Source organism: Vulpes vulpes, chromosome 7, assembly GCF_048418805.1.
Source record: "Vulpes vulpes isolate BD-2025 chromosome 7, VulVul3, whole genome shotgun sequence".
NCBI classification, from domain to species: Eukaryota; Metazoa; Chordata; class Mammalia; order Carnivora; family Canidae; genus Vulpes; species Vulpes vulpes.
This window is the reverse complement of record NC_132786.1, coordinates 16,522,582-16,545,149: the sequence shown is the minus strand read 5'-3', so window position 1 is coordinate 16,545,149 and position 22,568 is coordinate 16,522,582. Positions and strand designations below refer to the sequence as shown.

Sequence of the window (22,568 nt, the reverse complement as noted above, 5' to 3'; positions counted from 1 at the left end):
AGAAGGCAGCCCCTGAGCGTTTTGTAAAGACTTTTCTTTGAGATAGTCGTGGACTCCCATGCAGTTATAAGAAATGACACAAAATATGACCATGCAGAGTACCGTAATACACACATAACCAAACTGAAAGTCCGAGCATTCTTTCTGAGGCATTTAGAGTCGAATTTTGAATGGGGAGAGGGATTATGTCAAAGAGCATTCCAGGTGGAGGGAATAGAGAGGTGCCGATTCTGAAGTGGGAAGACATTGGGGCGTTGGCTTCACTGAGCAGGGCCACTGTGGCTGTGACCCTTGCATGAGGGAACGAGGGCTTTATGAAAGGTTGAGCAGCCAAGCCACTGTGTCTTGCAGGGTCGTGACGGTGGTGGTGTGAGCCTTGTGTTCTTTGTGCAAGCAATCACACTGGTTGTGCTTCAGCAGAGTGCTCAAGATCTCCCTCCATAATTTGTCAAAACTGTCACTCCCTCCCCATTTTTAAATTGGACCTCAAACATTTTCATCTCAAGTATAAATAGCACAGGATGGAGTTTCTGGTGGATGGGAACAGTTGACCTTGTAAAAGTATGTTATATCTCTTTGAATATGTATCCAATAGAACGTTACTACCATGATAATTTGATGCTATTATCCCTTTGAACTTTACCTGAGCTCTCCGTTTTCACTGTCAGAACAATTATATTTGCTTTTCTTCTTGAACTCCTGTCTCTTTCATTTCCTCCATAGATTTTATTTTATGGCTTTTATAATGGGAAGATGTTTTAATAAGTATCCTGTCATTTTCCTGTGTGTATGTGTGTACATGTACAGACCCGTATATATACACATGGAAGTAAGGTTTCTAAAGTTTTAGTGTCTTTGGCTACAGTATTCTAAGTGTGAAAATCGGTCAGAACGAAGTGTTATCCTAAATAGTACTGATGCACAATTGATATAAACGGCAAAATTAATAGTATGATTGGTAATTTTTAAACATGAAATATAATGCCATTGGGATGCCTCTCTTAGGAAGATGGAGAGAGAGTTTATAAAATTTCAGTTCATGTACCCATGAATGAATTCTATGACCAGGGTGATGTAAAGTCTGGTGGAAATTAATAGTAAACATAAATGATATGCTGTGGGGCTTCGAAATGAAGTTTGAATGATTATTAGGTATGTTGTTTGTATATTATAAATGTGTATAGTATGTCATTACAGTAGGATGAATTACACTGTTTTCGAAGTTCATGTAATGTTAACAAGGGCATGCTAGGAATGAATAAGCAGGAAGGTGCTTACCTTCCTGATGAGGGGGTAGATATATGGGCTTAGTAAAAATCTATAGTACCCGATATTCTTTGTGTAAAAACTTAATGATACTGTTCCTCTGAGTTTGAATAAACGTTTAAGAAAAGATATATCTTATGTTATATAATATTAAATATATGTGTGTGTGTGTATATCTATATATATATATATAATCAGTTCTGAGAAAGGGTTCTTTTACTGACTTAAAATTGGTCTACTGGAAATTCATGTAGCATCTTTCACTTCTTCCTCCTTGCAATATCACAGAAAATACATAACTGAGACAGACCGAGGCATGTGTGAGTGGGCGGGCTCTGGCTCCTGACTCAGCATTGTGACTTTGTAGATAGCGTGTGTGAATTATTTCCCAGGATTCTTTTCTTCTTTTTAAAGCAAAACCTGAGGTAATTCCGTGCTTCGAGACAGTATAGGTCTTTGCCGTGAGCTTTCTGCCTCGGTGAGTTGAGTTTCCGCTGTCTCCAGCCTTTCTTTCCTGTTCTCTTTGTGCGTGGCTCCCAGTCAGCCTGATGCCCTTCCCTGATGATCCTTCGGGATTGAGGAGGCAGGATCTCTCAGCAGGAACCGCCACCACTCTCACCATCCCATCTTCACTGTCCCTGAATTTAGGGCAGATGAATTTAGGCCAGGTGGCGTGTGTCTGCTGTCATGCTCCTCTTTTTATGGAAATGAACGCAAAGGAGGAGACTGGATGTTCTGTCCCAGGCTCAGTGACGCCTTGACTTAGCAAGGCTTTGTGGTTAACAGGGGATTCTGTGGTGTTCCAGTGTCTTTTACCACTCACTGTGGAGCACAGTACAGGAGGAGCAAGGGGGAGGCCTTCGTTCTGGTAAGTGACAGAAAAGCGGTGATGGGGTAGGATGTGGTGAAGGCGAAATGGCATCGGGTGCTACCTCAGGAGCTTTGGTCAGCTTTCAGGGACAGGAAGGACTAGCTGAGCCAGGGATCAGGAATCGACAGCTGTAAACCATCTGGACCTACCTGCTGTCTTTCAAAATTCTTCACGTGCCCTAAGAGTGTGTGGAGGTCATGGTCCGAGTTGGAAGGTCGTGGCAGACGGAACGCACTGGAGCAGGGAGAGCGCTGAAAAGATCTCGTTCCAGGAAGAGATGATGGTGGTGTGGACCCAGGTGCTAAGAGTGGCCAGGCAGACGGTCAACCCTGAAGGCACAGCCGACGGCCCGGCCTGAAGGATGGATTGTGGGATGGGAGAGGGGGAGGGATCAGGAAAGAAGTGGGCTGAGGGCATGTGGGTACCTTTAAGGGACGTGAAAAAGACAGCCTTCGGGAACTGAGAGATAGATGATGGGTTGGCAATACTCTCAGGTAGATGTCCAGGTGGAGGTGTGGACGGGGAAGGAAGTACTTGCGGAAGGAAAGGCAGAGGCCCGGCCTGAAGGTACACCTTCGAGAGGTGGGGTGGCCTGTAGCTGCAGCCTGCACCTCCGGCGGGTGTGGAGACGGGGTGCGAGGTAGAGGAGCAAGCCTTTGGCGGTCCTCCTGCAGGTCAGGTGAAAAGGATGGAGGCCGCAGCAGTATCACCGAGGGCAGCTTGTCAGGGCAAACGGTGGACTGCGGACGTCTTAACTCTGAGTAACAAAGGGCTTCAAGGAGGGACTTAATATTCGTGTCCAGGATTATCTGTAACATCAAGACAGATTTAGGCAGTCACATTCATAGCGAGCTTGAATTGGAGTTTGTTGAACTGGATGGTTTTGGGAGATTCCATCGTCTCCTGAGCCCTGATGTTCTGTAATGTCAGAACCACGTGTCCAGATGGTGCCTGGGCCGTGTCCCACGAGGTTTGGTCATTGTGGCTTTTCTTTTACTGGTCTGAGGAACCCGCAAGTCTCTTTTCCTCTGTCCGTCCTCTCCTCTGTCCAGTCTATCCACAGGTCATTCGGATGGAGCAGGTTAATCAGGACCAGCCGCATTTACGTTTCCTCACATGAGCTACTAGGGTGCGAGTGAATCTCGAACCCCCTGCAGTGTCCTGCTCTTGTGTATTGTGACGGGTTCGGTGCCTGGGTCCGATGGTTGAGGCCCTGCTACGTGACTTCAGGACTATTTCCCTTGGGTGGTCTCTTCTGTGATCCTCCGGGTAAGAGCTGTTTTTCCAGTCTCTTCCTGCCAACATATTCTTACATGTTTATGGCTTGGAGGTAGTTTAATTCTTTTTTTTTTTAATTTTTATTTATTTATGATAGTCACAGAGAGAGAGAGAGAGAGAGAGAGAGGCAGAGACACAGGCAGAGGGAGAAGCAGGCCCCATGCACCGGGAGCCCGACTTGGGATTCGATCCCGGGTCTCCAGGATCGCGCCCTGGGCCAAAGGCAGGCGCCAAACCGCTGCGCCACCCAGGGATCCCTTGGAGGTAGTTTAAAATAATGAAGCCTTTATTCCATGATTTATCCTCTATTTTTATATATTTAAAAGTTGCTCATTTCACGGTTGGTATTTTGCGCATCATGAACTCTCATAGTTACTCATTTGGGAATTTGAGATTTTTTGTATTTCAGTATATAGTTTCGTAGTTTTTTAATCCATTGCAATGTTGATGAAATTGTCATAGTTATTCACTTGTTTTATCATTTAACTATTAAAAAAGATTTATATTTTTTCTATTAGTGATCTCACCACTTGATCTACTGAGTTGTCTTCAAAGAATTCATTAAGATTATGCAATGAAACCCCATACGTGTTTTAAAGTCTAATCGTATTGTATCATTATATCCGTGGTCTTAAACTGTTAGCAGAGTGAGAGAAAAAGTAAATAGTGTGATTTGATCAAATGCCGTGTTTCCATCGCTCTCGCTCACTGCGTCGAGCAAGCGGGGTTCACGGTTTTCCTGTTTACTTGTCACTTTAACTTGGTTACACCGCTTTATTCTCTGTCCCCTGCAGCTTTGAGTTGGTCCCCACCCCCTTTATTTTCTGGTCTTTAATCTTTGCATATTATAACTCTTCCATCATTCCACAAGTGCTCACGCCTCCTTCTCTTTGCATGAAGCACTATGGTAGCAGAGTGTTTGCCAGCATCAGCGTTGTTTCAGACCGCTCTGGGCCTGTGTCTTCGTTCCGTGATTTGGGAATTGTGAGGCCTTTGGCAAGGAGCTTAGAGTTTCTATGTGTAAAAGGAAGTAATAATAATATTTAGTTCAGAAAGTTGTGAAATTTAAATAACGTGTCGTAAATTTTTGAATGCTTCGCTGACTACTCAATGCGTTACCTAAAAGGTTTTTTAAAAATCTGATTCAAATATACTATTTTCTTCCAGTCTCCCTCCAAACCCCAAATGGCCAGGACTTGATTTTCCCCTATTGTGTTTCTACACGACGTACTGTTCTTTTGAAGGCGGTGTCTCTTCCCAACCCTCACCCCCCCGCCACAGCTGATTTTCGGATTTCCCTTTTGTTTCTGTTTTTCTGTATTTTGATGATCACGTGACCTGTGTGTGATGCGTGCCTGTGTGTACATGTGCACGCGTGTGCTGTGTGTGCCTGTAAGCGCACATGTGTTTTCATTCTGCCTCTTGAATATGGGGGTTGGTGTCTTTCTTCAGTTTGGGATCCTTGGCCGTTCTCTCTCTGGATGTTGCTTCTGTCTCTGTCCCTCTTTCCCTGGGACCTCAAGTACAAGTATGATGGGCCTTTTGCAGTGGACCGTGTGTCTTCTGTTCTTTTCATTGCTTCTTCTGCTTGCTCTCCGGTTTTGGTATTGTCTGTGTGCTCTGTGTCAGAACCCACCAATCTTGTCCTTTCCTGTGCCATCCGAGTTTTCTGTTAAGCCATCGATGAATGCTTGATGAAAGATAGTTTATTTCATAGGTCTAGAATATCCATGTGATTTCTTCATATGCATTACACTCTTCTCATTCAGTTCTCCATCTGTTGCATCCACTTCTGTCCATCTTGTTACCTGTTTCTCTTACCAAGATGATCTTACTTACTTGACAGTCTTTGCTTATTTTTATTCTGAATTATTGGTTGCATTTTCCTTCCCGTGTACGTTTCTGGTAATTCTTTGGATGTGTGCCTAACACGGTGAATGAAAGAACATCGAGGGCCAGATGGTTTATTTGGTTGGTCGATAGTCCCTTCTTCTCTTTGGTGCATTGAGCTGGCCGTCGTTGCCCCTGTAATTTGTCCCTGTTTTTCCCCTGTGGACACTCTGTGTTTTGATTGAGACCCACTAGGCAGAAGCAGGCTCTTTGTCCTCAGCACTGGAAGGCCTCACAAGCACTAGCTAGTCCTTTCAGGGATTTGGAGCGTCATACTTAGTCTTCTGCCCCATGCAGCTCAGTCGTCTGGCAGCTCCCACGTGGGTGGGTCTGTGCTTGTGGGAAACCCATTCTCGCTAGCAGAGGCTCATCCCATCCCGTAGGTACTGTGAGGCCACGGTGAGCTTCGCTCGGTCCCGTCCCCTTCACCTCCCACCTTGCCAAAGCACACGTCCTATGGGAATGTCAGCGTTGCATCTTGGCCTCCTTGAGTTTCCAGTGTGTCACTGTATGGTGGTGGTGTCCTCTTATCCCAGTGGAGCTGATGTCCTGAGCTGGAATCGGCAAGTGGCCTGGGGACAGAATGGTGCCCCATCATCAGCCTCCCCAGGGAAGGGCTCTCTGTCCTCTGCACGGATCCTTTACCTAGCTCTGGGCATCTGACAGCTTCCTGACTATCGCCAGGAGCACATCTGTGCGTAACCAGCCTTTTCTGGTTGTTGGGATGGAGGCTTTGGCTTGCACCATGTAAGTATGTGTGTATCTTCTCAGGAAGTATAAGTCCCTGATTTAATAAAAAGCTTAGAAATTGTGATTTGTTAATACCTGAAAGATGGTGGTGAGCAAGTTCTTGGTAACTGATGATGCACATAGCGAGTGCCCCATTACTGCTTTTTTAATTGGATGCAGAGTTCTTTGTTCACTGTACACAAGAATGTGTGATTTTTTCATTCTTTCTTTTAGATTGTGTTCAAATTCCAGTTAGTTAACATATAGTGTAGTATGAGATTCAGGGGTAGAATGGAGTGATTGATCAGTTGCATATAACACCTAGTGCTCATCACTTCACATGCCCTCCTTAATGCCCATCCCCCAGGTACCACATCCCCCACCCACCTCCCCTCGGGTGACTCTCACTTTGTTTCCTGGGATTAAGAGTCTCTTATGGTTTGCCTCCCGCTCTGTTTTTATCTCATTGTATTTTTCCTTCTCTTCCCCATGCCCATCAGTTTCGTTTCTTGAATTCCACACATGAGTGACCCAGAGGGCTGACACACCCAGCCAGAGAAGCAGGGCGCCCGGGGCGCAGGGCAGCCCTGAGCCAGCAGGTATCCCCAGGACTTTACAGCAGCTGCTGTGGGAGGCTGAGGTCCAGGGTGTGGGGAGGCAGGAGGCGCGGCCGAGTCCTGGCACCTTCCCCACCAGAGGCCGTCTCCCTACATGCAACGTCGGGCTGCCCCAAACCCTACACGCAGCATGTTCGCCAGATGCCCATGCGCCTGGGGGTTGAAATGGCAGGGGTCCGGAGCACCCTGGGTGAAGGAGGACCCCAGAGCTGTGTGGGGCCCCACGTGGCCCCTCTCCCGCAGCCTTGTGGCTGCTTCTGCAGCAGAGCTCCTCTTCGCTGGGGACCCGCCCCCCAGACCAACAGACAGCTGACAGGTGGCCCCCGGGGCTCCTACGCCTTTGAGCTCGAGCACAAGCTCCTGCTTGGCAGCCCCTCCGTGGCACCTGCCAACCGAGACCCTCTGCAGGCCAGGCACATGATGGAGGGCTCCTAGGCCCCTGCTGCGGGCTGCCAGGAGACCCAGCCCCAGGCCACGCGATGGCCCTGACCTGGGAAGCTTCCCAACCACCGGCCCTGCAGGAGAGCCTGCCCCAGACCACCAGCCGCCCCACCGTTATACCCATACCAGGACCCGTCCTCGGGGAGAAGCGCCTGGGCTGTTGGGGATCGGTCGGCAAATGACGCCAGGGGCCTACCCCCCGCCCTGCAGAGCGTCTGGTGGTACCAGTCCTGTGCCACACGGATGGCAGAGGCAGGGAGGCCCCACTGGAGCAGCGTGCGGGGGGGGCGGGCAGTCCAACTCCAGCCTCAGGGTCATGCCTTCCTCTGTGGCCCTCACACCGTGTTTGCATGTAAACGTCCCCGAGTGCATCCGCCTCTGGCTACACCGCGTTGGAAGCAGCATGATGGAGAAGGCGGCAGGCCTGGCCTGGTTTCCACCTCCATGCTAGCCAGACGGGAGACCACCCAGCCGGGACAGCCCCGCCAGGCTGCTGTGCCTGCCGTCCTGGCGGGGTGACACTCACCACGTACCCCCCTCAGCTTGGGCTCCAGTATCCGTGGGCCTGGTCCCCTCAGGGCTATTGGAACACATAAGGCTGTACCCAGGTCCGGGCTCAGCAGCACAGGGCAAGCCAGGGCAGATGTCGGGCTGCACGCATGCCGACCTCTGGAGGCCAGCCAGCCCTCAAGAATCACATCCAGGAAAGGAACTCGGGGTGGGGGAAGGGGAGGTGGGCGGGGGGTGGGGGTGACGGGGTGAAGGGCACTGATGGGGGCACTTGATGGGGTGAGCACTGGGTGTTATTCCATATGTTAGCAAATTGAACACCAATAAAAAGTCAATTTACAAAGGAAAAAGAAAGGAACTGACACATGTTTCCTAACTGATGGGAATGCTAAATCCCAGTTAGATATTAGCAAAAATTCAAGATATAACATTTTTCCCATCGATGTTCCAAAAAAAAAAAAAAGAATGACACCCAGGGAGAGCCCCTGGTGCTTGAGCAGATGGCTGAGCGGGGAGCAGAGCCTGAAATGATGGTGTTACCCCCCCACTCTCCGAGGCTGGGACAGGTGCCAGTGGGAGGCCCACGGGAGCACCAGCCTGCCTGTGGGGCAGACCCGGGTGGCTGTGGGTCTGTCCTCAGGTGGGCAGTCCTGGGCTCACTCCTCTCCACACCAGAACTGCCGCCTCCCGGACACTTCCTTTCTACATAGAACATGGAGACCGTTCTCCCTCCCACACGTTTTGGGGCAAACTGTTGAAAGATGGGACCTCTCCTCCCTGGCAGATAATCTTTGGTCCTGGGCACTTGTGCACTAATGCCAGCACGCATCCTCCATTCACTCGAGAAGCGTCGCCAGAGCCTGCCCATGAGCACGATCCCCGGGACTGGAGTGCAGCCGAAGTGCTGTGCCCGGGGGGGGTGCAGGCAGATGGGTGAGCCTGGCACCGCAGGGCGAGACTCGCTCCACGGGGTGCCGGGGTGGGGTGTCCTCTGGCTGAAGCTTCGGGATCCTGTGCTCAGTTCAGCTTTTCAGAACCTGCTGGAGACCTGTGTCAGCTCTGCAACGACAATCCTTTTTTCTTGAAAGCTCATGAGATTTCTGAAAACCACAGGTTAGAGCAGACACAGTTCAGAAGACACTGAGGAATCCCCGACTTTGGCGTCTGCTTTGTCCGTGAGCCAGGGACCTCGTGGCAGGAGTTCCGGAAACGCACACACGCAGAGAAGAGTCTTGGAAGCAAGTGACACACATGGACGCCGAAGTGCTTAAATACAGATTTATTGCAAACCGTCACTGGAGAGGGGACTTCACGGGCGGGTACCCTGGTCTCCGCGGACCTTGGCTGACGGAGCTCAGTGGCCAATCTGAGGCGGCCGCATCTGAAGTGAGAAAACACGCAGGCTGCGCCGGCTCCAGGGCCCAGGCCGGCAGCAATGGGCAGAGGACACCCACGAGGACGGCCCGCCATCCGCCGCATGGCCTGGTGCCCCAGCCCGCCACTCTGACGCTGGTGAGCCGCTGCCACGGCAGGCGGGGTGGGCCAAAACACAACACTGAAAATGACGTCAGATAGAGAAGACGACGGGCCATGGCGTCCATGGCTCCCCAGTCTCCCGAGTAGATGGGGTACGGTGCACGTCCCCCGTCGTCACGCCAGGAGACCCCGACGAGACCATCGAGACCGGTTCTTACACACGTGCGTGCCATGAGAGCCCTGGGACGTGGGACAGGTTGGCAAATCCTGGGACCCTGAGGATGGGGTCTCAGCAGCTCCAGCAACAGGCTCCGGCCCAAGTATGGGGGCAGAGCTCTGCGCCGCCTTGGCCATTCTCCTCCCAGCCACCTGGTGTCTACACCTCCTTCCATGGCACGAGAGCCACCCGATGCTTCCCAGGGGCTGCTTCGGACATACTCAGGAATCCCCACCCATTCCTGGCCACCTCGAGCCACAAACCTGCCCCCACACAACCGACGAGTCAGCTCCCGCCTACTCAAGCCCTTTGAAGGGGGCCGTTTCTGGAGGAACCATCACCTTGAAAGGAGTCCTCCTCAGCCCCCAGGACAGCCCCCGAGGGAAGGTCCCAGGAAACCTGCCAGCTGACAGCCCCAAGGAGCAGCGCGAACGCGGCCTGCGGGCCTGGGGTGGCTCAGGCCCCACGGGCAGAGCAGAGGCAGGAGGAGAGGCCGCGGCTGTGTCTCCCGAGGGCATCCGGTCGGCTCCCCAACAAGGACCAGGCCCCACAGAGGACGTGGGAGGACAGTTCCTGCTGCGTCTGTGGCCTACTCGGGAAGGTGTCCCCACATCCGGCAGCGCCGACCAAGAGCCCCAGTCTGGTCTCCCCGACGGGGCTGAGCAGCCGGCAGACTCACACACACACAAACACACACGAAGCGAGAGCACAAGCATGGGTGTGCAAGAGAGATGAAGGCCAGGGCCCCCGCGCCCCCCTCGGCAGCAGTCGGCCCAGAACCCACTCCCCGGGCCCAGCACAAGGAAGCAGAGCCCACGCAGCAGCAGCAAGAGGAGAGCGGGTGGCCTGCGTCCCGCTTGCCCCATGCTGCTCTCCAAGTGTGGAGACGCAGGGCCGGGCGCCGCGGGTTCACCCTTCTTTTTCAAACGATTTTTTTTATTGGAGTTCAGTTTGCTGTCATGTAGCATAACACCCAGTGCTCATCCCAACAACTGCCTCCCTCAGTTCCAATCACCCAGTCACCCCAACCCCCCACCCACTTCCCTTCCACTACCCCTTGTTCTTTTCCCACAGTTAGGTGTCTCTCATGTTTTGTCACCCTCTCCGATATTTTCACTCCTTTTCTCTCCTTTCCCTTTATTCCCTGTCACTAATTTTTATATTCCCCAAATGAATGAGACCATGTAATGTTTGTCCTTCTCCCATTGACTTATTTCACTCAACATAATACCCTCTAGGTCCCTCCACGTCGAAGCAAATAGGGGGTATTTGTCATTTCTATTGGCTCAGTAATACTCCATTACATAGGTAGAACACATCTTCTTTATGCATTCATCTGTCGGTGGGCACCGAGGCTCCTTCCACAGTGTGGCTATTGTGGACATTGCCGCAATAATCATCGGGGTGCAGGTGTCCCGGCGTTTCACTGCGTCCGTATCTTTGGGGTAAATCCCCAGCAGTGGAATTGCTGGGTCGCACGGCAGCTCTATTTTGAAGTCTTTGAGGAAGCCCCACCCACACAGTTTTCCAGAGTGGCTGCACCAGTTCACATTCCCACCAGCAGTGCAGGAGGGTTCCCCTTTCTCCACATCCTCTCCAACATTTGTGGTTTCCTGTCTGGCTAATGTTCACCATTCTCACTGGTGTGAGGTGGTATCTCATTGTGCTTTTGAGTTGTGTTTCCCTGATGGCCAGTGATGCGGAGCATTGTCTCATGTGCTTGGTGGCCACGTCTATGTCTTCCTCTGTGACATTTCTGTTCATGTCTTTTGCCCATTTCATGATTGGATTGTTGGTTTCTTTGCTGTAGAGTAGAATGAGTTCTTTAGAGATCTTGGACACTGGCCCTTTATCTGACGGTCATTTACAAATATCTTCTCCCATTCTGTGAGTTGTCTTTTAGTTTTGTTGAGCATTTCTGGTGTTGTGCGGAAGCTCCTCATCTTGATGAAGTCCCAGTGATTCATTTTGGCTCTTGTTTCCCTGGCCTTCCTGGATGTATCTTGCAAAAAGTTGCTCTGGCCACGTTTCAGAAGGGTGTTGCCTGTGTTCTCCTCTCGGATTTTGATGGCTTCCTGTCTCACATTTAGATCTTTCATCCATTTTGAGTTTCTCTTTGTGTTCGGTGGTGTGAGAGAATGGTCCAGTTTCATTCCTCTGCGTGTGGCTGTCCAATGTTCCCAACAGCATTTATTGAAGAGACTGTCTTTTTTCCGGTGGATGGTGTTTCTTGCTTTGTCGAATATTAGTTGACCATAGAGTTGAGGGTCCACTTGTGGATTCTCCGTTCTGTTCCATTGACCTATGTGTCTGTTTTTGTGCCAGGACCACACTGTCTTGATGAGCACAGCTTTGTAGTACAACTTGACATCCAGCATTGTGATGCCCCGGCTCTGGTTTTCTTTTTTCATATTCCCCTGGCTACTTGGGGTCTTTTCTGATTCCACACTAATCTTCAGATGATTTGTTCCAACTCTCTGAAGAAAGTCCATGGTATTTCGATAGGGATTGCGTTCCATGTGTAAATTGCCCTGGGTCACGTGGACATTTTCAATATATATATATATATGAATTCTTCCAATCCAGGAGCATGGAATAGTTTTCCATGTCTCTGTGTCTTCCTCAGTTTCTTTCAGACGTGCTCTGTAGTTTTTTGGGTAGGGAACCTTTACCTCTCTGGTTAGGTGTATTCCTAGGTATCTCATGCTTTTGGGTGCAATTGTCAATGGGACTGACTCCTTAAATTTCCCTTTCTTCAGTCTCATTGTTAGTATATAGAAATGCCACCGATTCCTGGGCATTGATTTGGTATCCTGCCACGCTGCCGAATTTCCTGTATGAGTTCTAGCAATCTTGGGGTGGAGTCTTTTGGGTTTTCTAGGTACAGTATCATGTCATCTGCGAAGAGGGAGAGTTTGACCTCTTCTTTGCCAATTTGAATGCCTTTTATTTCTTTTTGCTGCCTGATTGCTGAAGCTAGGACTTGTAGTAGTATGTTGAGTAGCCGTGGTGAGAGTGTACGTCCCTGTCGTGTTCCTGATCTTAGGGGAAAGGCTCCCAGCGTTTTCCCATCGGGAATGATATTTGCTATGGGCTTTTCATAGATGGCTTTGAAGATGCTGAGGAATGTTCCGTCTATTACTACAGCGTCAAGAGTTTTGATCAGGAATGGATGCTGTATTTTGTCAAATGCTTTCTCTGCATGTATTGAGAGGATCATCTGGTTCTTGTTTTTTCTCCTGTTGATGTGATCCATCCCACTGACTGCTTTACGAGTGTTGAACCAGCCTTGCATCCCGGGGATAAATCCACTTGGTCATGGCGAGTAATCTTCTTTATGTACTGTTGGATCCTGTCGGCTCGTATCTTGAGAATGTTTGCATCCGTGTTCTTCGGGGATATCGGTCTGTAATTCTCCTTTTTGGTGGGGTCTTTGTCTGGTTTTGGAATTAAGGTGATGCTGGCCTCATAGAACGAGTTTGGAAGTGTGAATGGACCTAAAGTACCACGATGTATAATTTAAAAGCATCAGAGTCAATTTTGTACAAAGTTAACTTACCCTTTATTACAAATAAAATTCATGAAGCAATTATAGAGGTTTATGAAAAACACAAAATACAGAAACAGCACAATGAAAGGGGCGGGGAAGGCTTCAGTTGTGCTGCAGCCATCACGAGCTGCTGCTCGGGGGCCGAGGCTGGTGGCTCCACTGAGGCAGGTGACAGCTCCGGCCCTTCGATGAACTCGAGATGAACTCGAGAGCCAGCACCGGGACCTGCTTCTCCTTCTGGGGTGGCCAAGAAGCAGGTGGCTCCTCCAGATCGGGACAGTGAATCAGAGGTATGACCACCAGGTACCTTGGCTTGACCTCAGCAGCCAGCATCTTGGCCCAGGCCTAGCTCTCAGCACCAGCAGCCGGGACCGGCTCGATCACCTCAGGCCCAGGAGCTTCAGCAGGCCCCACAGTCGGCCTCGGGCGGGCTCTTGCTGCGGTGGTTCAGGGTGTTGCTCGGGGTCCAAAGCGGGTTGCTCCCCTGAGTGAGGCGGCTGCTCTGGCACATCGATGACCTCCATAGCAGGTGGTGGGGCCCGTTCGGCCTCCAGGGCTCCCAAGGGTGCAGGTGGCTCTACCAGGTCAGGACAGGGATTCAGAGGTCTGACCACCACGTGTCTCGTCTTGAACACAGCAGCTGGCATCCCGGCTCGGGCCAAGCCCTCAGCACCATCAGCCGGGACCGGCTCGATCACCTCAATCCCAGGAGCCTCAGCAGGCTCTACTGTCGGCCTCAGGCGGGCTCTTGCCGCGGTGGTTCAGGGTGTTGCTCGGGGTCCGAAGCCCGTTGCTCCCCTGAGTGAGGCGGCTGCTCCGCCACATCGATGACCTCGATTGCCGGTGGTGGGGCCCGTTCGGCCTCCAGGGCTCCCAAGGGTGCAGGTGGCTCTTCCAGCTCAGGCCAGGGATTCAGAGGTCTGACCCCCACGGGTCTTACCTTGTACACAGCAGCTGACGTCAGGCCTCGGGCCGAGCACTCAGCTCCCCCAGCCGGGACCAGCTCCTTCCCCTGAGCCCTGGAAGGTGCAGCAGGCCCCACAGTCGGGGCTCGGGGGGGCTCTTGCGGTGGTTCAGGTTGTTGCTCGGAGTCCGAAGCCGGTTGCTCCACTGGCACATCGATGACCTCCATAGCCGGTGGTGGGGCCCGTTCGGCCTCCAGGGCTCCCAAGGGTGCAGGTGGCTCTTCCAGCTCAGGCCAGGGATTCAGAGGTGTGACCGCCACGTGTCTTACCTTGTATACAGCAGCTGACGTCAGGCCTCGGGCCGAGCGCTCAGCTCCAGCAGCTGGGACCAGCTCCATCCCCTGAGACCCTGAAGGTGCAGCAGGCCCCACCGTCGAAGCCCTGGCATGCTCTTGGGGTGGTTCAGGGTGTTGCTTGGGGTCCGCAGACAGAGTATCATCTCCAAGAAGACAAAGTATCATCACCAGGATGGACTTTCCACGTCCCTCTCAAATCAAGGACACGCTACCCACCGCTCAACGTGTGTGAGTGCAAGAGCCCTGGGAGGTCTCCCCAAACTGCAGTCCATGGGGATGGGGTGTGAGCCTATCCAGTGCTCCCGGCCCAGCAGCATGGAGGCTTGATCTGTGTGGCCCACCCTGTCCCCAACTCAGCCACCCCAGTCCTCCTCACCTCCACCCTCAAACTCCACTTGATGGAGTTTTACAAAACGGCAACGGTAACGCTCCACACGACAGTCGAGCACTGAGCCTGGCACATATTGCCCTGTGAATTTCAGCAGCTTTGTCAGGGCAGGAAATTCTGGGGGATCGTGGAAGTCCTCCTCATAGTAGTCCAGCCAGATGGTCAGGAAGGAGGTCAGGGCGCTGGGGAGGGACAGGTGGGCAGAGGCGTCAGAAGACAGGGCTCCTCACACAGAGGTGTCCCGGGGAAGCCCTGCAGGAACCGGGGCCCTAGGCCCCCAGCGTGGGGCTGTCGGAGGCCAGTGCTGCTCCTTGTCCACCTGCCACCTGGCGGTCCTACCTGCCACAGCCCTGCTCACTGAGGAGGGGCTGGCACGAAGCCTCTGTGCATGGGAGCCCATGACCAGCAGTGTGACCATCACTGTCTTTCCCGGGGAACCTTCCCTCCTGTGGGTCTGCCCAGCCTCACTCACGAGGGGCCCCCAGGGGATGTCCTTCCACTGACTCTAATCTCCCACGGGCGGGGGCCGACTGGTCCGTGAGCCCTCACTGGCTCTCCTGAGCACCTGCTGTGCCCCCGGGTCCAGGTGCCACCAGATTGGTGAGTGCGATGCTCCCCACACCCTCTGCTCTGGGTCCCAGGTGTGGGGCAGACAGAGGGTTGGGGGAATGGGCATGGAGGAGGTCCCTTTGGCGTCCCAGTGCTCTCCCACAAAGCCCGCACGCCACCCACGGCTCTCCTTTGCTCTTTCCCTGACGGGGCCTCAGACCTCTGCCCTGTCACAGGAATTGAAGACGTGTGCGATGAGGGGTCCAGCAGAACCCTCCGACCCACAGCCCCCTCGTGGCCCTCCTGGAGAGGGAAGGCTCCCCTGCATGAGCCAGAGCTCACTCACATTTCCCACTGGTCCCGGATTCCTTCCTTCTTGCAGGAAGCTACAATGCATCGATATCTAGAGGAGGGCGGGGGGCATCACATGAATCGTCCTGTGGACCCAACCTCTCCTCATAGGTGCTGTCACCCTCTGAACCCCAACTAGTCCAGAACCCTGGGGGGCCGTCAGCTCTGTGCATTGGGCCACGGGCAGCTCCTGGAGAAGTACCTGCACCCGCTGGAACTTTCTGAATGATTAAGGAATGAAAGGGCTCCGGCCAGGCCCATGGCCGATATCCAAGTGGGCCTGGGTGCCCAGGTGTCCCCGGGGAACCCTACTCCACTCCAAATGCCCCAGGATACAGATCCCAGGTGGACTCCGTTTCAATGGCAAAAGAGGCCAGCTCAAGACCCTGGTGACAGTGGGGAGGCGGCACAGGCTTTGTCATGGGGAGAGAACGAAGACTGCTGAGCACAAGCACAGCCCCTCTAGCCGACCTGCCACAGGCCAGGCCCCGGGGGCTGCCCTACAGGACCCGACTAGGCCCTCTGTGACTCTACTCCAGTCGGAGCAGCAGCCCCAGGGGCCAGGAAGTTCAGCCACGTTCCCCAAGACTCCCAACCAGTAGGTATCCCATCCCCCTGGGCTGTGGAGGGTCAGGGAGCTCACTTTGCAAACAGCAGGTCCAGCACCTCTTCAGGGGTGCCATACTCTTCCACAACATTCAAAAAGTCATATAGGGACAGATTGTGCAAGCGCAGCAAGGCAGGCACCAGTTCTTCTACCTCCTGCTGCAGCCGCTCCCTCCGGCTGGGGGTGGTCGGGCAGATCCGATTCCTTCTCAGGGCTGAGGCCCTTTCAGCCTGAGGTGGGACAGAGGGGACGTGCAGCCTGCACTGTAGCCTCCAGACCACCTGGGAGTTGGAGCGCAGGCCAAAGCCCGAGCTCTCAGTGGCTGCGGGGGATGGGGGGGGGCAGAAGTGCCCACAGCAGGAACTTGGGGCTTGACACCTGCAGCTCAATCACTTAGCATCTGACTCTGGGTTGTGGCTCAGGTCATGGTCTCAGCATCCTGAGATCCCGCCCCTGGCAGGCTCTGCCCTTGGGGCAGAGTGTGCTTGAGGAGACTGTGTCTCCCTCTTCTGCTCCCTGCTCTCTGTCTGTCTCTTAAACGGACAAGCTATCCAGTAAAGAAATAATCTTAGAGGATAAATTAAAAAAAAATATGGATCAATGCAAGGATCTCAAGTGGGAGGGGTCAGTATCCCAGGGCCCCTTGTCAGCTGAGTATTGACAGCACCTCCCTGCATTAACGGCTTCACCCCTTGAATTTGACCACACGTCCCTGTCTCCAGGTGCCCACACGGAGACCTTTCCTTGGGTGGGAGGGCCCAGGGCCTGAGGGTTGCAGGATGTTCAGCGCCGTACTGTGATTTGGCAACAGAAGGGAATCGCATCGAAGTCCTGCATCAGTGAAGGGCTCAGTGGCTGTGGGAACCAACTGGCCTTCTGACATGTTGTGCAGCACACGAGGCCCCTGTGCCTGACCCCGGGAGGGGGGGCAGGGATGCGCTCCTTCAAAACCTAACTGCAGAGCGATAGACATAATACAGTGAGCCCCGTGTCCCTTTGGGGAAAAGTCTCCCAACTCACCAGGACCATGCTCCAGCCTTGGAGAAGGTAGGAAAGGACGTCAGGCCAATGGGGCCTCCTGGGAGCACCAGTTAGGAGAAAGCATAGCACAGTGCAAACTACTGGAGACCGCGTGCGATGAGACATGGTGTGTCTCTTTTTCAAAAGTTTTTGTGGGCAGCCCGGGTGGCTCAGTGGTTTAGCACTGCCTTCAGCTCAGGGCGTGATCCTGGGGACCCAGGATCCAGTCCCACATCAGGCTCCCTGCATGGAGCCTGCTTCTCCCTCTGCTTGTGTCTCTGCCTCTCTCTCTCTGTCTCTCGTGAATAAATAAATAAAATCTTTAAAAAGAGTTAATTATAAAAAAAAGTTGTTATTCATTCATGACACACACAGAGAGAGAGGGGGGGGCAGACACACAGAGGTAGAAGCAGTCCCCATGCAGAGAGCCCGAGGTGGGACTTGATCCCGGGTCTCCAGCATCAGGGCCTGGGCAGAAGGCAGGCGCTAAACCACTGGGCGACCAGGCATCCCCTGAAGGCTCTATTCTGATATTCCTACAATTCTGTGCACAGGGACTCTGCATGCATCTGGCCCAGGCAGGGGCAGGCCCATGGGGGCAAGTTTGGGGAGGAGGGGAATCCAGACTCCTGTCGCAGCAGAAGTCTAGGGGGTAGCGCAGGGGAGCAGAGGCTGGCTTCTGGGACCCGGGGCCCTTCCTGCTGCATCGGGGCCCTGGGTGTCGGGTGGCCCCAGCCCCTGCACTCACCTTGAACTCTTGCAGGCCTCCGTAAGATGTGTTGGGCTCCTTCCAGATCACCACCGGGGTGTCGGGGATGTCCTCTTCCTCCTGCCTCCGCCGCCTCCCGTTGTCCCATGTGCAGCTCTGTATGTCCTGTGTGGAGTTCTGTATGTCCGGTGTGGAGCTCTGTAAAGACAGTGTGGGGCAGCCAGGCAGGAGGCCTCAGCGCCCGGTCTGGCCGCCTCGGTCGGGCCGCACACCCAGCTGACTCCATTGCAGACACACCACAGCACAGCGGGCACACACCTCCCCCAAGGAGAGCAAAGGGATTCGGCTGCAGGGCCTTGGGTTAACTCCTAGTCGGGTAAGAGGGCACCTCAGGAATCCTGTTTCCACCCTGCCCACCGTGACCTCAGGGTGACCCTGAAGGGATCACCGGGGAACCTGCTGCCCTGCACGGTCCTCCATCCTGGATGCGACCTGCCCACACATCCCTGGTTCCCTGAAGAGGAGGGGATGGGGCTGCCCTGGATGGCTGGCACAGGTGGCCTGGCCTGGCCTGGCCTGCTCTGTATTACCCTACGGCGCCTCCTGAAAAACTCCCTGAGGCGTTGAGTTTGACGGTGGCACCAACGTCTCCAGCATTCGAAGCAGCCGCATCCCTGGGGTTCCTGGGGTTCGTCGGAACTGGGAAATTGATTAGGGAACATCTTTCAGTAGCAGAAGTCTCCTGAAAGTGAGCCTGAGGTGGGGCTGCACTAGAATGTGGGGGCCCGGGTGCAGGGTTCCAAGTTCTGTTGGCCTCTGTTGTGAAAGAAGTGACCTCACTGCCTCGGACCCCCTCCCTGAGTCCACTCCTGGAGGAAGCTTCAGGAGCAGCGCTAAGGGCTCCCAATGCCCCCCCCGCCCGCGGGCAATGGGCTGTGTGTACACAGTGACACAAGCGCACCCCTCTCCACAGGCCCCAGGGAAGGGCTGTGTGCAGCCAGGGCCCCAGCCTGGGAATGCACCTGGGGTCAGACACAAATTTCCATTCTTCCCAGGTTTCCACCCCAGAGAAGCCGTTGTGCCCATCGGGGATGGCCTGCCTTGTCTGTGGGTTAGGGATTATCCTAGCAGGTGCTTCCTCCAGACGTCCCCAGGCCACTGTGGTATCATATCTATGATATTCGGGGCGGGTGTCCCATGCAGGAAATACCTCCCACCACGTTCTTCCTTGGTGTGTACATGCGTCCAGGCCCACAAGGTCCCTGTGTGCACACTCGTGGGCACCGGTACCGTCATTCTGGAGGCCCAGGAGATGACAGTCCCACAGGGGCAGGGATGGGGAATAGCCTCCCAAGATCCTAGGCTCCTGAATCCAAGGCAAACCCTACAGTAGGTGTGGGAGTCTTGGCGTAGAAGGTGTGAGGCCGTCCTTATCCTGAAACCCTGCAGCCCCGGGCTGATCGCTGGGAGAACGTCCTGACGCCCAGGACACGGGTGAGGCTTGGCGGTGGCGTCTCGTGCCATCCCTGTGCCCCAGGCCTGCGGACAGGGGACGTTGGGAGAGGGCTCCCTGTCCTTGGCCTGCATGGGCGTCCTGGCCTGCCTGCCCACTGGGGACGATGGGGACGGTGGGGCAAGAGCCCGGAGAGAGCACAGGGCTGCCTGCTGGCAGGAGGCTTGGCGAGCATGGCTGAGGAATGCAGGCCAGCTGACTCCCAGGGGCCCGGCCCTCGGCTCCCTCGGGGGGGCGTCTGCCTCCGGCCATCTGGCTCCGGCTCCCCAACACCAGCAGAGGACAGGACGCCACCGGCCCGACCTTCCCGCGGGAAACCCGGGAGCTCCTTTCCACAGGCAGGGAGCCCGGCAGGGTCCTAACAGGTGGCTGCCACGGTCCCCCGGAGGCTGAGTGGTCAGAACCGGACGTCCCTGCGGCCAGCTTGCAGTCCACGGGGGAGCCCCAGGGGGCCGGGCAGGCGCCCTGTCCTCTGACGTGGGACGTGGGTGGGGTTACAGGAGGCGGGAGCTGAGGGCTCTCACGGTGAATTCTCAGGTCAACCTGTAGCACCGGAGAACACCAGGATGGGTCGGTCCTTCTGGGCAGGCGGAGGGCAGCATGAGCAGAAGTCGGGGGATGTGCTCTCAGTGGGGCTGCAGTCGCCCGTGGGCCCAGGGCACCCGCGACACTCCCCGTGTGACCACGGCCACGCTTCTTTCTGCTTGTGTTCATTCTGGAAAAGGTCATCGTTTTTCGTGAAGTTTGCGACTTCCGTTAACGTGTAGCGGGCTTGCTGTCCCCTCTGAATGAACGCGTGAATGCGTTTTGGAGAGCGTCTCCGTCGTATCTCGTGGTCACACCCGTGGACCTGAGCCACTCGCGGGAAGGAGTTTTGTGAGGCCGCCTGCTATTTTAGGGACGTAGAGGGGAGTTTTACGGAAGTGTCCGAGGATGATCACAGCCGAGAGCGGCGGGTCAGCGTGTGACAGGTGCTAGGAAGTCTGCCCCCGGGCGACGGCGAGGTGGGCGCGACACTCTTACTGTTGCAAAGTGCCAGAGTGGCAGTTCTGAGATGACCCTGTGTGGCGAGGTCAGGGTGCAGACCCTGGTGCGTCCCTTGCAGCTCGGGCCCCGGCAGGTGACTCTTCATGGACAGCCGCCCACACATCCCGTGGAGGCCAGCCGCGAGGACTCAGGTGTGTGCACCTGCCCTTCAGGGGCTGGTGTCGGGGGTGTCTGGCACCATGCACAGGGGCCAGCAGGTGATGGTCTGAGGTGGTGGTCAGGAGGGGAGCAGTGCTGGTCCCCCTGGAAGAGAGAGCTGGCTCCAGGCTGGGGCTGTGTGGGTGTGCCAGCTGGGCCGCGGGGCGGGCAGGGTGGGGCCCTTGCGTGGGAGCCGGGCTGAGTGCAGGTGTAGGGCCGGGTGAGTGCCCCAGGGTGACCCTAACCACGGCCCTGGGGGCCGCTCACCTTCCTGAGGCTGCCCTGGGCTCCCAGGGGTCCCCTGCCTGTCGTGCTGCACGCTCTGTGGTCTCTGGCACCTGGTGGTGAAAGTGCAGGTGCCCAGGCCCCGGGCGGGTCACTAACCTGGGATTTCTCCTGTCGCCCCCCCTCCCCCTCCAGGAGAACCACTGTCGCCACATGAAGATCCTCGGCGACTGTTGTTACTGCGTGTCCGGCCTCACCCAGCCGAAGACCAACCATGCCCACTGCTGCGTGGAGATGGGCCTGCACATGATCGATACCATCACGTGAGTGCCCCGCGGCGACCGTCCCCGTGGCGACCGCCCCCGCGCTGTCCCGTCCACTCTCCGAGAGCCAGGCCGCATGGCGAGGCGCGTGTGCCTCTGGGACCCCCTCCTCTGCATTTTGCTGGGACGGCATTTCTTCAACCGTGGCCATCCAGGGCATTGTCGGGATGGCGTTAGTGGGGCGGGAAGAAATACGCTTTGTCGCGTAGCCTGGCCGGGCATCCAGGGAGTCAGCCGGGTTCCGCTTGAAGGAATTGCCCGTGCTCAGCCTTGCGCGCCTTGGCATCCAGGTGTCCCGTGCCGAGGGGCCTTCGAGGGAACAGGTGCGCGTCGCCTGGACACCGCGGGCCGGCCGTGTCCACTTCTCAGCCAGCCTATCTCGTCCCATCAGGCAGCAGGATGAAGAGTTAGGGACCCTTGGTCGGGGTAGGAACGGCGTGGGGCTGGGAGGCTGCGCTGGTGGCTGTAGCACCCCTGTGCCCACGTCTCAGCAGCTCAGAGGGGTGGGTGCAGCCCCGCAGGGCGGGCTTAATTCACAGGGAGCACTGTCAGCATCCACACTCGGAGCTGAGAAGTGGCGGCAGCAGCGTTGTCTGGGGAACAAGAAAGGGGAGAGAGAGAGATGCAAACGAGGAGGCTCCGAAGTGTGGACGGGTGTGGAGGTGTGGCTTCCCGGAGCCGGGCAGCGCCGTCGGGGACAGGGTGGGGGCTCTGCGGGCAGTGGGTCCCTGTGCCAGTGGTGGCGGGTCTGCGCCCGCACCAGGGTTGGGGGCGGGAGAGGCCCCGGTGAGGCCAGCGTGCATCCAGACACTGGAGCCTCTGCCCTCGAGGGGGAGCTGCGCTGGGGCAAGCGGGCAGGGCCAGGCAGGAAGCACAGGTGCGTCTCCCAGAGGGTTCCGAGGCTCCCCCTCGCGACGGCATCTTCTCGTGTCCCCGGCCACGTCCCAGCCATCAGAGCTCCGGGCACCACGTGCCACGAATACTCCTGCGGTTCACATCGCGTCCTTTGTCAGCATGTGACGTATGCCCTGTCGCGCGTCACCCCTCGTGTCACAGCCCGTGCTGTCTTATGTGACGTCGCATGGGGCTCACGCCCAGCAGTTCTCATGTCGCGGCCACATCAGTGTGGAGCATGGCCTGGATCACGTCCTGTGTCGTTCTGGGACCTCCTGGGCCAAAGTGAGGTTGTGCAGGGGGAGGTGCGGGGAGGCAGGTGTCCACTCCCCCGTCAGCCAGTCAGGGGCGCGTCCCCGGCAGGGCCTCGCCAGGCTGCCGCCAACGGCTCGTGCCGTTGATGTCCCTGAGGGCGGTACACTGGCCGCCCCTGCTGGGAGCCTCCTGGGGGGACCTGGTGCCCCCGCTGCCCCCAGGGCTCCTTGGGTGGAAAGGCGCCCGGAGGCGTGCCTGGGACGCCTGGCTGCTCACGCGGGCTCTGGGCCTGCCCTGGTGCGCCCCACCATCGCCGCACCTGGGCAGCCTCGGAGGGATTTCTGTGACGATCTCTTGGCTGCCCCAGCCCGGAGTTCTGCACCTCCCCTCGGCGTGGCTGCTTCTGTGCCATGTGGAGAGGTTGATCGGCCACCTGTCTGCCC

General features: G+C 55.5%; 1 protein-coding gene across 1 annotated transcript in view; it reads left to right on the top strand.

Annotated features, from left to right (window-relative positions):
- The window catches only part of LOC112912696 (uncharacterized), a 260,106-nt gene that overhangs the window by 57,513 nt on the left and 180,025 nt on the right, over positions 1–22,568 (top strand). Inside the window, exon 4 of the mRNA XM_072762683.1 lies at positions 20,849–20,976. Within this exon, the coding sequence (XP_072618784.1) occupies positions 20,849–20,976 (128 nt within the window). The remainder of the gene's footprint in view (positions 1–20,848; positions 20,977–22,568) is intronic.